This window comes from Ochlerotatus camptorhynchus, unplaced genomic scaffold (assembly GCF_037179485.1).
Source record: "Ochlerotatus camptorhynchus isolate MF236.1 unplaced genomic scaffold, CSIRO-AGI_Acam_v1.1 ptg000232l, whole genome shotgun sequence".
Taxonomy (NCBI): domain Eukaryota; kingdom Metazoa; phylum Arthropoda; class Insecta; order Diptera; family Culicidae; genus Ochlerotatus; species Ochlerotatus camptorhynchus.
Window position 1 is genome coordinate 6,440,188 of NW_027040722.1, and position 18,221 is coordinate 6,458,408.

Sequence of the window (18,221 nt, forward strand, 5' to 3'; positions counted from 1 at the left end):
GCCCCCAAACAGGAAGATGCCCCAATGAGTGGGGAGAAGAGCCTGTCCTTTATTCACGAAATGCTATCAACAGGAAGGTGGCATTTCCACTCTTCTCGACCAAATCACTTCAATTGGGTGCCCTGTTGGACCGTCCCTTCCCTTTTATATATGTATTTCAATGTATTACAAGTTGATTGTTATGATTAGTGTCAATAATACTTACATTTCGATGAAGATCGTGCTAAAATTAATTTAATTAATCTCAAACAATTTTAAATTTTTGGATTTAAAATTGCTTAATAAACCAATTGGAAAATTAATACATAAATTGATAAAGAAAAAATCTACATTGCTAAAAACTCGTGACAATTAATTTCAAATACTTTAGAATAAGAATGTGCCGAAAAAAAATCATTAAACAACCTAAAAACGCACTGCATAGCAGAAATTAACCATGAAGGCTTAGCAATTGATTTGAGAATGTCAACGGCTTCAGCAGTTTGTTGAAGAGGATGAAAATTATTATATTAGGTTAAATTGTACAAACTGATTATCGACATATGGACTCGGATACCAAGAAGCATTGCAAATTTTACCAAGGTTTTATTCTATTCTATAATTCCAAATCATGGGCTTTAAGGATGTAATAAATCCAGAATTGCCAATAAGTAAATCAGTTTTCCCAAATGTGGGAATAATCTGAAAGACATTTCCTTCAATGATGACCACCAACTGTTCAAGTTAGATGAATATGAGTGAAAAATAAATTGAGGAATGCCTTAAACCAGACTTACTGATGAAAATCGATATTAAAACATTCGCAAGCATGAGGAGTCGTCACAAAAGTTTTAGTTTTTGTAATTGAAGCAGGTTAGAAACAAATTATTACGAATAAGGTTTGAAAATTGATAAAAAATCTTAGGGGGGCCGCAAAAATATACCAGGGCCCCCAAGGATGGTAAAGACTAGAATATATAATCCATAAAATCCTCGTATAAAAAGTTAACTTAATAAAACCATGTTTTTTTTATAACTCTAACCTACTTATTTAAAACGAAGCAAAGCGCATTTGACGTGCCACGCGAGAAATCAGCCGCGTCGTCGTCTCTTGTCCATTCTTACTAATCATCGCATTACCAAAGTTAAGCCCCTACCTATATATAATCAACACAGACCCAATAATGAACGACGACACACTTCAGATGTCCTGTTCATAATGAAACACAACACAGTGGCACACACTCGGCCCGAGCTCAAGACATATTTAATTAATGTTCCACCCAGTGCCAACTGAGCGGACGGGTTGACGACAATAGTGCAAACACACATCAGATATTTATTATTTCATTATCTCCTAGAGCAAATCACACGATTCACACTTTGACCTCACTGCCTTTCCGTGGTCCCCTTTCCTACCTCACACTCATCGCCTTCGCATAGCTCATTAATACACCAAATGCCATCAGCTCAAGCGGGCCGTTTTAACCCCACACCTTGTCTCTCTTTTTCCCTCTGACACTATTTCCAGGAGCTGGACTACGGGACGATCATGTGCTGGGCGGACAACGCGGTCGGTCAACAGCGGGAACCATGTGTGTTCCATTTGATTGCCGCCGGTAAACCGGAGATGCCGTACAACTGTTCCCTGGTCAACCAGACGTCCGAATCGCTCGAGGTGAACTGTGGAGAAGGTAATTAAATGCTCATTCATTATCCTGACCCATCAGCTGGAGACTGGACCGACTCGGTTGTCGGCGGAAAAAGGGCTCGTACGGGGGGGGGGGGTCATTTTTTAGCAGTTATGGAAATGTTCTCCTCCAATCAACCAACACACACGCACTTTTCCAGCTGGGTGAGGTCGCAAAGCAAAAAAAAAGCACGACGGAAATCGAAGAACAACTTATAATTAAGCTGTTTTTAATTAGGAGTAATCCACTTGGTGGATCGAACACAATCGGACTGGAGCTTTAAGATCAACTCGGGAGGGAAACGTAAATGTCCCATTACGGGTCCATAAAACTTCCGCAAGCAGTTTGCATTCTCATTTTCCCATTAATTAACTCATTACACGTGCATTCGAGAATGGTGCTTGTGGATAATGGGGGGTGGAAAAACTTAATCAATACAGGGTTGAATTGCACTGGCTTCATGCTTACAGTGTTGTTCGTCGAAAGCGCAGCGGTGAACTAAAAATCACGGCCAGCTATTCAGAACAAAATTTTCTCAAATATACACCGTGAACTATGGTTCACGGCTGTAGTTCACGAATATGGGAACTCTTTTTTTCCCGTGCAATTATATCTTTTACCTCTTTCGCTGCTAGCGACCGTTCGACGGTTAAAGGGTAGCAGGGTCTTTTGCCAAGTTCCATAGAAGAGAGGTCCTCAACACGCAAGGTCACGCCACTGTGCTGGTGGAAATTAACACCAATCAATAAACCTTCACGGCCAATGAGGTCAACCCAAATTTGAGTTCAGTCTACTCATAACCGCAAAAAATGCAGGAACTCAGCGATGAGTAAATTTGCCGAAACGAAAATTTTACTCAGTCTAGGAGTAGTACCAATACAGGCATAACATTTGATAACGGCACAAAAGCATTTGTAAACAAACTTTCTAAGGCCCTTTACACGGGAACCAAAGTACGGCCACTCAAAACAACAACATCATCGGATAGGGGCAACTATCACCTTTCCGAAAGTGGTATTGGTTTGCGTGGGCGTACTTTGGTTCGCGTGTAAAAGGCCTTAGAAAGTTTGTTTACAAATGCTTTTGTGCCGTTATCAAATGTTATGCCTGAATAGACTGACAGAATCCAATCATTACTTTTCCTCATATTCGGGAATTTTTTACTGGAGAAACATGAGGCAAATTTACTCATCGCTGAGCTCCTGCACTTTTTACGATTTATGAGTAAACTGAACTCAAATTTGGGTTGATCTCATTGGCCATGCTCAGGTTGGACGCGATGGCTGGTGGGGCAGCAATTTTAACCTATACCCAGTATACCTACCACTTGGCTCTGCTCTTCAGAGGATTTGCAGGAAGCATTTAGCCTTGATGGTTTCAAACAGTGATGCAAAATATCATGACACTCACGGGACACTCGTCTTCGCATCAACCGACTATTGCTGACAGATCGTTTTGTCACGCACTGAGAGTTAGAGCCATGGCAAACAACAATCACCAGTAATGGTCGCTGCTCACAAGCAAAACGTTACACTCGCTATTGATAATGTAAAGCACAACGAAAACAGTGAAGACTTCTGCAGTACGATCATGAGAAAAACCGAAACGACAGAAGAAAATGAAAACAATGCCTCCGCATTCTAAGTCCGTCTCGGCAGGCACGAGTGTGTGAGTTACAAACAAAGCAGGCATCATTAAACGGAAGCTGCTGGGCTCACTCACCAACTCACTCACATAAGCAAGCAAAGCAGCAACTGCTTCAAAACGAGCACAGATGAGTGTCGTGATTGCCAGGAATGACCAGATCGGTGATGGATCACAACAGAAGACGACATTCACCAGTTGCTTTTTACTTCTTTCGTCAACTTGATGGATGGTCATGGAGTGAGCTTCGACGAGCAGATTGATAGGAATGTACAAAGCGTTACTACCATCAGCTGTTTGATGATGGTGATTGTGATAGGTCGCAACTCTGGTTTCAAATTCTTATCCCAGAAAACACACTACTCTAGATTTTACATGTACTCTAGGAAACCAGCTGGTTGTAAGGTGTGATAAAATTAAGGACCTAGGAATAATTCTTGACTCGAAGTTAACATTAGTAGATCATGTGAATACCACAATTCACAAAGCAAATGATATGTTGGGATCCCAAGTAACATTGCAAGTTTTATCGAGGTTTGAAAGCATGCTACAAGTCTAAATCTCCAGAACCCTCATAAAACCAAAATTGTTTCTTGGGATTCATCAAAAGATTTAGTTATCATTTTAAAGACCCATACCATACTATCAAAACTCTTTATATACACTGCTAAAAAACAGCACTGTAAATTTCCGTTACTATGATGCACATAAATGGAGCGTCATATATCATGCAAGTTTACATTATAGATCGTGTAAATTTATGAGACATGTCATGCAATATGCCATATATTGTATGCAACTGTCCACCTTTGTTTGCAACATTTCTTGCAAGCTGCTAGTTTACGTGAAAAGTAAGTTTACATGCTTGAATGTGTGCATGCATGGATGTTTACATCACCAGTAAAATTTAGATTTTTTTTGCTGTGTAGCTTACGTGAGATCAATTCTCGAATATTGCAGTGTGGTTTGGGCTCAATACCATGAAACTTATATAAATCGTATAGAATCAGTTCAAAAACAGCTTTTGTTATTTGCTTTGGACCGCTTTTCTCCTTCTTTCTTATGAGTCCCGTTGCATGTTGATAAACATTAAAATACTTAAGAAACGAAGAGAATTTTCCATGATTTCCATTGTTAATGATATTATCTCACAACGCGTAAATTCTGAAAAAATATATTAGCAAGTTTAAATTTTTACGTGCCATCACGCATGTTAGGAACTCGAAATGTATTTCAACTGTCACCTCACAGAACGAATTATGGTAAAAATGGACCAATCAATAGAATGCTGAGAGTGTATAATAATTATAGTGAGCGTATAGATATAACGATGTCTACAGATACAGTAAGGAGAACACTAACTGCTAGGCTTTCATCTCGTTGAGTTTAAAACAATTTTTATTTCTTAGATATTTGTATATGTAGTCTACATTGACAGTTTCAAATAAAACGTTTGTTTCAAAATAGCACTATTGTAAAACGGTCTACACTGATTGACGACAAATAAACAAATAAACAAAGCTCTCGGTTGAGCGCCCATGCCAGTTTTCGTCACTGTTGATCCACTCCTGTACATAAATTAATTGCATTGAAGTTGATAGTTTTTTTTTCCACCATGAAAATTTAAAGAACCGTAATTCCTTTTCTCTTGCGAAAATCTACGTCCGATGTATATATTTTCCATCACCTCGTAAGGTCGATGTAATTAATTAATGAGAGAAACGGATTCGAATCTCAAATTCCATCAGCCAAATACATCTGTAGACCATAGATCCACCGTTGTATAACGGGTAAGCACCCAAATGAGTAATTTTGGGTTCAAATCCCACCGGCACACGTAGATTTTTTCGCAAATTTTCTCACACGTACCTCTGTTACCGATGATACGTGCTTACCTTACAGTATCTTCTAACATTCTCATAAAGTAATTAATTAATTTTAGATAGGTACTAACAAACTCACTGAACCTACACACTTAGAAATTCTCAATTTTACACGTGACGGAATCTATCTTTGACATAAAGGAAGAGACGTAAACAAACATGTCATGTGCTCCGAGACTGAAAAGTTCAAAATTACGTTTGATTGAGCTGAATTTCGCGTCTATTATGACTCAATTTTATGTCAAAATTGACGCTCGTATATGTCAGTCTCAGAGCACCTAAATTTACATGATTTTTTCTAAGTGTGTAGTATCCGTCGTTTTGATCACATAACATATGTGGAACTGCATGCAAAATAACTTTCTAAAAGTTGACCCATTTTTTGTGTTGCCTCAGTGGTATAACTGGTATAGTTGGACATCGATCTGTCAAAACAAAATTGTCGGGATATCGACACTGTGCATTCATAAGGACCAATGTCCAAAACGTAAACAATGGCTTCTTTCGTATTTTTCTTGTACACACTTAGAAAAAATCATGTAAATTTAGGTTCTCTGAGACTGACGTATACGAAAGTCAATTTTGACAAAAAATTGAGTCATAACAGACGCAAAATTCAACTCAATATAACGTACTTTTCGTCCAACTCAATATAACGTACTTTTCGTCGAGTAACGTACTTTTCAGTCTCGGAGCACTTAATTTTACATTAAATATTTGTTTACGTACTTTTCGTCCAACTCAATATAACGTACTTTTCGTCGAGTAACGTACTTTTCAGTCTCGGAGCACTTAATTTTACATTAAATATTTGTTTACGTCTGATCCTTTATGTCAAAGGTGGATTCCGTCACGTGTAAAATTAGCTATTTCTAAGTATGTAGCTCCTAGTCATTCCATGTAAGCCATCAATTCCATCGGATAGGGGGACTCTCCCTCTAGACAGTTTACGTGTAGTTGACTCAAGTGGTGTTTCATTCTCGGGAAATTCGCAGAAAAAGTTTACGTTTGCGACATTAGCTCTTATGAAAGAAAAGCAGATATATGGTTGCATGCTCAGTAAGCATTGACGTTGACGACGACCCTGCAACTCTCTACTCCTTGGTAAAATTCCATATGCATCTGAAAATATGTGCATGAACTCTAGCGGACTTTGTCTTATCTCTTCACTCCACCATAGGACCAGCGAGCCACCATCTTTTCACACAAAGCTTGATAGTATCTTATGCAATTTTCATAGGAGTGAAAAGGTAAGGAAATGTCCACCAGGTTTCACGCACAGACTGACGATTGCGGATGGGATTTTACCATATGAGTAAAGAGATATAGAGAGAAGGCGAATTGTAAATTGCGCGATGTCAATCATACAAGGCCTGGCCCAACTGACTTATTGGTATTACACAGTTGAATGTGAAAGGTGGTGTTCGTATTTCACCTAAGAGTTTATCTTTTTACACGAAACAGCTGTTGCCTGTGATGTCACGTCTGCTGTTCACAGTATGGAATGTTGTGCTGACGTAACGTCGTCATTCGCTGTTTACAACATTTCTGCTTCTAATACCAGCAAGCTGCCTGCTGCTACAGACCTTGTATGATTGACATCGGATAATGCGGCCTTTCTTTTTGCGACCAGCTCTACAGGGGGCTTATCAAAAGTTTTTTTTAACTAGCATTTTCAAGCCGGTTAGAAGCCAATCAAGAATAACGCAGTAATATTGCATACTTACAGATGCAATATTTCTTAGTCTCTTTGACCTGATTGAATTCCATTCGATTCATTGAGTAAATTGCGATAGTTGAATGTAATGCAAACAATTCGAAGATTTTATGTTTGCGTTGAATAGGTGTAAGTAAACATTTTTCATGAATAATATTGTTCACTGTGCTTTTAGTAAATCAACTAATGAGTGTCATAAAATATTCTGTTGAAATTTATAAAAAGTTGAAATTTTTCTAGGAAATCTAGAAACATAACTAGGGTATTTTTACCAGTTTTAGGCCCTAGTGGTCGTCAAATTGACCTTATCTTAAATTTCACATTTTAAAATTCTTTCTAAATTTGTTTTGATACAAGGTAAGAACATATGTTTTGGCAGAAATCTACGCAAATGAAGCCATTAAAATGTATTTCAAATATGGCCCTGGGGACAAAAACTAAACCAGGAGTGCCAATACTGGTACACTTATCCTATGTGAAATAGATTCAAATGATTTCTTTCGTTTGTAAATAGTGCTTATTGTTGCTAGAAAATATAGCCGTTCCCTTCCTTTGCCTTTTCGATCAATCTTTCCACGTTTTTAGTGCAAAATAATTGGAGTAGATCTTTTGCTCAAAACATTTTGAATTGGCCGCAGCTGAGAAGCATATGGAGCATTGAATCCTTGGGTATTACAGGTACCGATAAGCACTCGGATTGATTTATCGTTTTGCTTGCGAAATTCTTGCGAATGGGACCATGGTCAGCTCAAAACACTGCATAATTTCCGCATAAACCGGGACACTTGTTGCAAAATGATGCTGCTTCTCTTTGAACTTCAGAATTTATGCAGTTAACTCCTAATTTGCGGGGTCGTATTTTTCCTCCTACGAATCTAAAATGAAATCAAAGTTGATGCAATTGGCTCCAAACATTTAAAAAAAGTTTAACGAAAAAAAATGGTACATACATTTTTCTTCTAAGTAAACAAAAATATTTAAGATTAGAAGAAGTATTGGCGTGGAGTTTCCCACTTTTTTGCCATAACTACAGAAAAACAATACGTATGGTTTACAATGACATTTCAGGATTACTCGTTGGGTGGTCATTGCTTTCAAAATCGGCGAAAAATTTATACTTTTTTGATTTCAAACGTTAATATATTTGTTTGCTGTGTGACGCGATTTGAGGAGCTAGCTATATAGTTATAAATAAAGGACGTTAATAGTTAAGGAAAAACCTAGTCATAAGTTCAAAAGTTCTAAGAAGACAGAGAATTATAAACCACGCTATAATTATTTTAATAGAATTGACTACCCCTTTAATCCCCTTTCTCATTTTACAGCTGGTATAATCAATTTGACAGATCGATGTCTTTCTATACCATTTGAAATCACTGAAATGGGGTCGATTTTTTTTATTTTATTATATGTTATGTGAAACGGTAGAGGACTGCGACCACTTTCCATCACCAATCCCTCGCGACACAATGGCTTCAGTTCACTACCCAAGTAACATTACAAGTTTATCGAGGTTCTAAAGCATTCTACCCTCAAAAAACCAAATTCGTTACTTGGGTAGTACTGGAAGACGCAGCACCAGCCCCTCACCGGCCGAAATCAGATCCGACAACTCCAGCGTCCAAAAACAAACGCGTCTAAAAGCGGCACGGCACACTTCGATTGCATCTAGCATGCGTCTAGCTGGATCAGCAAATCGGACCGGAAAATCCCATATACCTTTGGTTCAATGATTGGGCACTCGCAATAGTCTCGGCCTGTCTGCTGCTGGAAAGGGGTTGAACTAGTGTCTGCGACTGGTTGGAAGGCCGCAGAATATCAGTGTCCATCCAGCTGAAGCTCCACCCCTTTTTAGTTTTTCTCGTTAAACTCCTTCTCTCAAAAAGTTGGTTAATCTTAGCTTTTAGCAGAAAGACGCTTAACACTTTTTTCGGCGAATTTATGATCCTGTTTCGTCATGGTTCTTCTCAATGCCTATTCAGATAAATTAGTACTGTTATTTATTTTCTCTACTGCCCTAAATCAAATTATCTTTACGATAAATCGTTGTTAGAATATTGGACTTTTAGGCATCCCTAGAAAATAGTATAATTTCATGTTTTTTGGTAGTCGCTCGAAATTGTCGAACAGCAGAATTGCAACCAGCAAGTGTAACCCAAGAATCAAAAGCGGTGCGTTGCTAGTTTACATTGCTATGACGACGACTGATTTAAGGGGCAGAGGGGTGAGTGAAAGTCAATTCTCTTCATCGATTTCCTCTTTTGATGACCATGGCTTCACTAACCTATTTCGCACTATTTCTGCTATGATCTTCAATCATCCAGAACAACAAACGTTTCAATGAATGTGTTTGCCAGCGAGCTATTAACTAATCAGAAAGACGATGAAGAGAATCGATCAAAATCACTTGTACCCCTGCTTCCAAGTTTGGTTACAAGATTACAAGTTGGGGGCGTGTGGTTCTGAATATGGCGATGAGTGTGCAAAATGTTACGAAATTGCATCCTCCCTATTCGCACACGCCCGAAGATCGGAAACGAATGCCACTTCGTCTTGTTTCGTCTACTAACGACTCTCTGATGACTGTGTTGGGGAAGCAGCATATGTATGTGCGTTATTGTTGGTTTTGCAAGTTATTTCGACGCATTTGGACAATGTTTGACATTTACCAATTTTTCAATAGTTTCTTGTTGTAAATCAACAGTCGGACGCATTGTTATCGATGCGTGGAAATATTTCTGATCGATTGGTGATAAAATTATTGAAATTAGTCCAGGGGCAGCTGAGTTAGTAACGTTCAAAATCTTTCATAATTTTGTTACATGTTCCATTTTTGGTTTTCACAAAGTGTACCCCTATATAAAAATCACAGACGTAGTCCTACGTCAAAAAATATAAAATCTAAAATGGTACAAATTTTGCAAAAATGTAAATGATTGCCCACAACAAACAATTATGCAAAGTTTAATTCAAATCGGAGAAGATCGAGTCAAATATTATTATTATTTTTGCTATTTGACCTGGAACTGCTCTGGCTTGATTTTTTTTTCTTCGACTTTGCTAATATAAACAGAAAGATTCCTGTTTTATTTTAAAATGAAGACTACTCTAATCACCTTTTTTTTTAATGATAGCCCATTTTACACAAACTCCCTAAAATTAATAGAAACGGAGAAAATAATGTGTTCCCGATAAATAGCCGTTTCGGAACACAATGCAGTGTTTCGATAGATTTCACTTAGAGCACCTACCACAAAACCTGTCCGTCCATTATATCCAGTGGAAGGTGTGACGTGTGTCAGTCCATATTTGGTTGATGCGTAACGACTGCACGAACATTGATGCTTAACGACTTACCGTTGCACGAACAAAATACATGAGCAATGCTTATTATAAGTACATAAGATCATTGACTTGACAGGAGTTGTTGTTTGCCGGTCATCATGAATCTCATACGCTCACGCATTCACACGATACAATGGATGTATGTGTGTCTGTGTGTGTGTGTGTGTCCTGTGAAATGAGCGTTGAAGTACACACTTCACTATTCTCGCACAGAAGCAGCAACCGCGGAGGGGGAATGATTTATTGGCCGCGCAGCGAGCACTGGAGAGTAGGGGTACATGGGTAAAAATGCATCCCCGTTATGGCAATATGACTTTTTGCCAATTTTGAAAACCATTCCAAAACATTTTCACGGATTTATCATCCAACATTACTAGGGTTCGTTCAAATATTACGTAACGTTATATCACAGACAAACAGACGTAACTCTTTGAATCAAATTATCTTCAAAACATAGTACCGCCAAACATAAGACTGCAGCAACGACATCTCGCGGGCTTCTCGTGGAAAACAAGCTGGTTCGGTGATTCGCAAACAATGTTGCATGCAAAAAACCGAATAGGGGAAATGGCTTTAATGTTGGCCTATGGATCTAAGATTGGGCCCATCGCTAAAAATCTGCTATTTATCAATTGTATCTAGATGAACGCGTCATTTGGACGGTACTTATGGACATTTTTGGTTGCTATTGAAAATATAGTCGATTGCTGAATTTATGTATGTGCCCAAATTAGGGGCACTTAGGCCGACACTACATCAATGTTCGATCGTGGAGATCAAATTCGGATATCGGAGGTATTACTACCCGCTATACCTGATAGCGGCACACCAAACCACGGGAAAAAGTAATTCACCCCCACGGGAAAAAGTATTTCTTCTATACCCGTTATGGATTTTCTTCGTCACGAATCACCCACTGTAAATATCACGCATGAAACTCACGGTTTCAATCGATCCCGTGATCGATTTATTGTCACCTTTGGCTAACACCGAGATAAGGTTCGAACTTCGAAAGAACACTCGAATTTACTGCACTGAGGGGTTTTGCTTTATTTGCTCGGTACAAAAGGAACGACTTGGGTTTGCCACCGGTTGGTTTGGCTTTATATTTTGTACTGATGGACCAGTGATGGTATTGATTAACTTTGTTTTCAATTTGCTTAACATTGCACAGTGGGGATTTTGGCAGCAAAAAGGCTTGAAATTGTCTGCCGCTCAAACCACACATTGTAACATATGACTTCCTTTGGAAAAAATGTCAAGTATTTTATTCTGCATATTTTCAATCGGCGCACGCGATGATAAGTGCATGTGTGGAGCCTATTTTGCTCCAAAATCCCATATTTTTCTGTAGTTCTTTCCCATTATGTTACTTCACTGATTCAAATAGTCAGTACCCTTTATCAGAAGTAGCCAATTTGTCTTCTAGTAGTCAGCTTGTGCCATTTAAAAACTATTGATAACATTTATAAGAGAGCATGGGGTCAAATAAGCCAGATTTTGTAATAAAATATAAAAGTTTTCCGAATTTAAACTCAATATTAAAAAATAAAAAAGATATGCTCAAAAAGTGGATTACAATAGTCTAATGGACAAAACTGATTGAAATGCATGTTTTGAGCGTATTTCGCCCCGGTATCTCATATAAAAAACAATTAACTTTTTTTTGAAAGATTTCTGATGACTGAACAGTTTTTGCCGCTGAAATGCTTACACGAGATTTAGGTTTTCTTGCGGTAAAAGGAATCCACCTTGCCCAGATTCGCTGAAAATGCTTTTGGGTACTACTGGCGATACTCGCCTTGCCGTACTCGAAGGTCTTTCTTCACTAGCCAAGTGAACTAGCACCGAAAAATGCACTCTTTAGAAGTGCTTCACCAATCACACAAGTCCCTTTTTACGGGAGGACTTTGTCGTTCTAACGCACCGATTCAGTCATCGAAGGACCAAAGAAAAATGAGACACAAACACCGGCCGTACTGTGCTCTTCAACGTGTATATTGTTACTGGGTAGAATGGCAGGCGTCGCTGATACCTTTATTGGAGCAGGATCATGCATGAGAGAATGATGTTTGTCGTGGCAAGTTCGACAAGTGAATTTGGAACCACACTTCTTGGATTGGTGACCAAAGCTTAAGCAGTTCCAACATAATCGTTTCTGGGAAACCAGCTCGCGCTGACATCCTTCCCAAGAAACACAGGACAGCTTCGGATTGAATGACTGTCTGAACAAGACAGTGGATATGAATACTGTAGAGACGAAACTGTTGCTGCATTGGCTGAAACTTTTGTCTTGAATCCTTTATTATGGATGCCGGCTACCTTCATTGAGGCGAATTGTTGCGAATCAGGTCCGACGGAGTTGAGAATCCGAACTCGTTGATAAAGAAAATCGACCAGTTCCTCGAATGTCACGTCGTCCCGTTGACTTGCCTTCTCTTCCCAGGCTCGTAGCGTTGCTTGATCCAGTTTGTACGAAAGTAAATTGATGAGCGGCGTGTCCCAATGATTTACGGGTTCACCCAGTTCGGCGAGGACGCGTACAAGACGTTGATAATCGTCGATAAAACCGTGAATGCGTTTCGCACACTCCTGCTTGACTGCTGGCAAGTCGTACAATGCCCGGAAGAGTTGCTTTTTGAGGTATCGTCGGTTGTCGTACCTTTTGATAAGAGCGTCCCATGTTGTAGCGTAGTTGTCGGCTTCGATGTCAACTGATTCGAAGGGTTTCGTGGCATCCCCTTCGAGAAATTGGAGAAGATACTGCAATTTGGCAACTGTAGGTATATCACCATTTGCATGGACAATTGACGTAAATGTGTCCCGGAATGAAATCCAACGAGAAAAATCCCCGTTGAATTTCAGCAAATCAATTTTTGGTAGCCGAGGTGGAAGTTTGGAGTGAAATGTTGCGGAGCCAGCATAGAATTGTTCATAGACTTATTCTGATCCCCAGTGCATTTCGTAAGTAGAAAACCCTTTGCCTTGCAGTACCGTTCGAACTCCACACGTTCGACGATATGTTCATCCAGTGATATAACTGTTCAATGGCATCCTGACAATCCAAAAAGTTTGCGTTCAATTGATCCAACGAATAGAATCGTACACACAATTGACTGGCATCGCGATCGTGATCGTACTCGCGAACAAACTTCTCCAATGCATTGCGAATCGCAAAGAGTCCCATACGTTGAGCCAAACGATCGCCCAGCTTTTTCTCCTCTCTCGTCGGCATCGCGGACGAAATCGAAACGGAAACGGTAGTTTATATACGAAATCGAAAAATCCTTCTCGGCGCGAACTAACCGTTTCTACGCGAAACCGTACCGGACGAGGGTAGCACACAATCAAAACGTACTGCTCCTTCCCGACGCGGTTCATAAACCCCTTCGCGACGTTTCAATCGAATGGAAGTGAGTCGTTGATAATCGAAATCGATCTCTCCTTCCCGTCGCGAACGTACCCACTGCTACGCCGTTTTCGCAAATCGAGGGCGCGAACGGTTTTCCACTCGATATGCGGACCGTCAACCACCAGCCACAATAGCCCTTGGCTACCCACTTTCTTACGTTATAAAAGCTACTGCTAGCCACATGCAGAATAACTTGAAACGGACTCACCGGGAGCAATCCAATGGATAGGATGCTTTCCATCAGGCACAACGGTATTGCACCAAATTGATCCAATGGCACCAGCGAGCGATGGCGTCCAGTAGCGTTCCCAAGCGACGCAGCCAAGCGTCGAAGATGGCAGCGACGTGATGATGTAGAAGGGTTAATCACCTCCTCCCAGCAATGGCCACGATCCACAAGGGCCAGACACAATGTCCTTTCTTCTCCACACAACAGAGTAACACTCGGCTTAGTGCACTCTCAAGAGCAATATTCTTGTCCCGCACAAAATACACCGACGGCGAAAATGTACCGTATATCGATCGTTCTGCTTTACTCCCGCGATCAACGCACTAGCAGCGATAGTCACTATCTTCACCCAGTTTACCGTCGTACCGCGATCGATATCAGTGATCGAATTATCACACTAAGGCTGCCGAATAGCACCCGTCTTGGTACTATGTCAACGCAAAGCACACACAGCAGGATAATGCTGATGAATTTAATTAATTCTCACACTGAGGTTTACTTATAGTCAATATCTTATGCCGGCGAAAAACAGAAGAAAACTTTCGACGAAGCGCATCACGGGAGAGATGAAAGTCGAAAACAGATGCAACTCTGTTGAATGTTCTCTGCAGTCCGCTAATCGCACCGTACGCTCCATAATTTGTGCGACGTAGAGGCAGTCTTAGCATAAGGTTATTACGAAGCGGTCGGGGTTTAACATTCAGGTCAATTTGCCTCAGGATAGCCTCGCAATCTGTCCTTCCTTGTAGGATATCGGCCACGGTTAGGGCTCTGCTTGTGTCTCTTCTAGTCCGGAGAAGTTCTAGGTCGATAAGTTGACAACGGTAATCTATGCAACGCAAAACGAAGAAAGCGACGTTGAACAGATTCAATTCTCTCGGCACCGTTGTTGTAGTTTGGGTTCCAAACCGCTGAACAATACTCAAGCGTCGATCGAACAAGCGAACAATAGAGAGATTTTAGACAGTAGATATCAGTGAAGTTTTTAGCTATCCTAAAAATGAAACCTAAAGTTCTTGACGCCTTATCAACAACATATGCAATGTGTTGGTTGAATGAAAGCTGCGAATCCAAGATCACACCCAAGTCTTTCACCTGATTCCCGCGTTCGATTGTCGAGCCAAGCAGGTCATAGCTAAATATTATCGCTTGTTGTTTTCGTGAGAACGTAATAGCGGAGCATTTGGCTGGGTTCACTACCATTCTGTTTATCCTGCACCAACTAGCGAATACATTCAGTTGACGTTGAAGAAAGTGACAGTCAGCAATGGAGCAGATTCGTAGGAAGATTTTGAGGTCATCTGCACATGATAACCGAGGAGCTTCGATGACCAGATGCACGTCGTTGAAGTACAGTATAAAAATTAACGGTCCCATGTGGCTTCCCTGAGGTATACCTGATGTGGCGAAGAAGCTAGCTGATCTGCAATCTCCTATGGCAACTTTTAGTTGCCGACCGGTAAGATATGATCGAAACCAACTCAGAAGATTACCGCATGCACCGAGCCAGGCGAGTTTAGCAATCGCAATAGCATGGTTCAACTTGTCGAATGTTGCGGATAGGTCTGAATAAATAACGTCCGTTTGAACCCGATCCGACATGCTTTCGGTTATATACGATGTGACACACAGCAGATTGGTAGTTGTAGAGCGGCCGACAGTAAACCCATGTTGATCAGCACTCAAATACTGCTTGCAATGGGACAGCAACGGTTCCATAATCACTAGCTCGAATAGCTTCGAAACGGCACTTAACGATGTAATTCCTCGATAGTTATCCACAGCTCGTTTCCTTCCTTTTTGGGGACGGGAAACATGTGCGCAAATTTCCAGCAAGATGGAAAATGCCACCTGAGAGAGACATTCGGAACAGGCGAAGAAGCGGAATTAACAAGCTAGCAATATGTCTCTTCAAAAATACAGATGGAACTCCATCAGGTCCAGGATTGAAGGATGACTTGAGCTGAGTCGCGGCCTTAGAAATCATTTCTGCATTAACATCAATTGCACCCAGCGTTTGATCGTTTACTGGACGTTCCTGGCAGCCAATACACTGGCAAACTTTTCGGAAAAAAGGTGGCATATATCCTGAACAGTGGCAGCAACTTCTCCGTTGAATTCCATAGGCGATGGGAGGCCGGATTCCCTGCGTTGCTCGTTCACGTAGCTCCAAAAGGATTTCGGGTGTAGCTTAAGTTTGCGCTGGATGCCTCGTTGGAAACTTGATAAGCATTCACGACTGACTCGCTGGTACATGTGATTCAGCCTCACATAATGTAGTTTCAGAGGAAGCGTGCGATACTTCGTAAATCTTCTCAATGCTGCTCTATTGATTGACTTCAACCGACGTAGCTCTCTCGTCTGCCAGGAGGGTGAGACACTTTGTGGTGAGTTCTTTTCGGGACGTGTCTGTCAATGACATATGCCAAGACATGTGAAAAGGTTCGCGCTGCAGCCTCAACGTCATCTGGATCAAGGATGTTCTCCCATACCATGCTAGGCAATACATCTATGATGCTACGGTGGTCAGCTTTACGGAAGTCATAAGAAACCGTAGCAGTATAGTTGCCGAAATCACGCACGAGTTTGTCCTCAACAGTGACAATTAGAGGAGGGTGATGTGGAACTAGCTTAGTTAGTGCACAAGGAGTCGAGGAAATTGATGGAGCCCTGTCCTGTGTGCTCACGAAGCAGAGGTTCAAACTACGACCCTTTTCGTTAACTACATGGTTAATTTGAGAACGCGTCGCTGCGCTGTAGTTGTCGAGAAGGCTAATAGCTCCTGCGTGAAATGTAGAGCTATCAGGATACAGGAATCCGCTATGAGATGGACTCCACGAAACGCCTGGCAGATTGAAGTCACCAAAAATGAATATCTCATCAACTGGAGTGGAACTTTCGACAACTGTGAAAACTGACCGACAGTGAGTATCGATGAGTTCATTGTCTCGGACTCGATCAGGTGGAATGTACAGAGCGCATAGAAATAGTGTGCAATCACCCAGATTGATGGCTGTCCAAACCTGCTCCACATAGTTCCATAGTTTCAGAGCACCCTTTACAATGGAAGAGGTTTGAAGTTCAGCTGACTCATCGAAGAACGATTGTTGTTGTGAATTATCGGCTCCTTAAAGCTAACACGATTGAGCCTTACAAATAAACGAACTAGATAAAAAAAAATATAAAATTTAAAGCAAGTCATCCTATTCTTAAATTGTTGTCATATTCAATTCAATTTCCAAATAAATATCATCCTTTATTTGGATGACAGTGGATGCTCATCAGCTGATGATGAATTCAACCCGAAATTCGAAAGCATATTGTTAAAGGACTTGAGCAATGCAATAATAATTCGAAGAATTACGGATGTTTTTGATCAGTGCACAAAGTATGGTTCTCAAGCACACAAATTGCATAAAGTTCAATGACAGTTAACTTGAGTTTATGTAACATAGGTAAAGTAAATAATGAAAAAGCTATTGCGCTAATAAGAATTTAAAATTGTAGAAATTTCATGACAAATATAAGTAGTCAAGAAACTGTTTTGGCAAAACATCCATGCGCTGATAGGAATTCCGCTCACTGTAGTTGAGATATTGAACTAGCAATGCTGCTTGGCAGATCCTCGAAAATCAGTGTTCACTCGGCTGTCTACAGAAGCAGACCACTTTCAATGTGTGTAACGCAATCGTCTGTTTACTCGGCAGCAACCATTGTGTGGTCCACCTCATTGTTCTTCATCAGCAGTTCGTTAGGTCGATGCGTCGTCGACGTTTCGTGATGAGTGTGTGAGTGATGACCACGTTTTACGTCCATTGCTGCAATGGAAGCGCTCTGACCCCCGAATCTGCCATACAATGAAACCACTGGAAGCGGCTCCTGTTCTTGTGGAGGAGGCTTATTAGATAGCGGAAGATAAAATGTTTATTGTGTTGTACCGTTTGACTATAGTTTTAAGATGTATTGTATAGTGAAGGCTCTGTTAAGTTAATTCGGTTGAGCCTTATCAAATACATTAATAAATAAAAAAAAACCTCGAAAACGAGGTAGGCAGGTATTTTAAATACCAAAAAATATTTTTGTCCCAGGGGTGCATTTTACCCCAGAATCTCCTACATAGAGGATTTTGCCGTGCTAAGCAGCGATGCCACAAATACCGATTTTTGTACACGAAAAAAATTTGGGATCGTCTTGTTTATTTTGATACCGTAAAGTACAAGAACAAGTTTTTTATTTAGCTCAAAAATAGTTCAGAAAATTGACAAAACTTGTTACAGTACACAACGGTATTCAAATAAACAAGAGGGTCCCAATTTTTTTC

General features: G+C 40.5%; 1 protein-coding gene across 1 annotated transcript in view; it reads left to right on the top strand.

The window, feature by feature from the left end:
- The window catches only part of side-VI (sidestep VI), a 1,063,375-nt gene that overhangs the window by 910,886 nt on the left and 134,268 nt on the right, over positions 1-18,221 (top strand). The window contains exon 13 of the mRNA XM_065225644.1: positions 1,511-1,673. Coding sequence (XP_065081716.1) covers positions 1,511-1,673 — 163 coding nt within the window. The remainder of the gene's footprint in view (positions 1-1,510; positions 1,674-18,221) is intronic.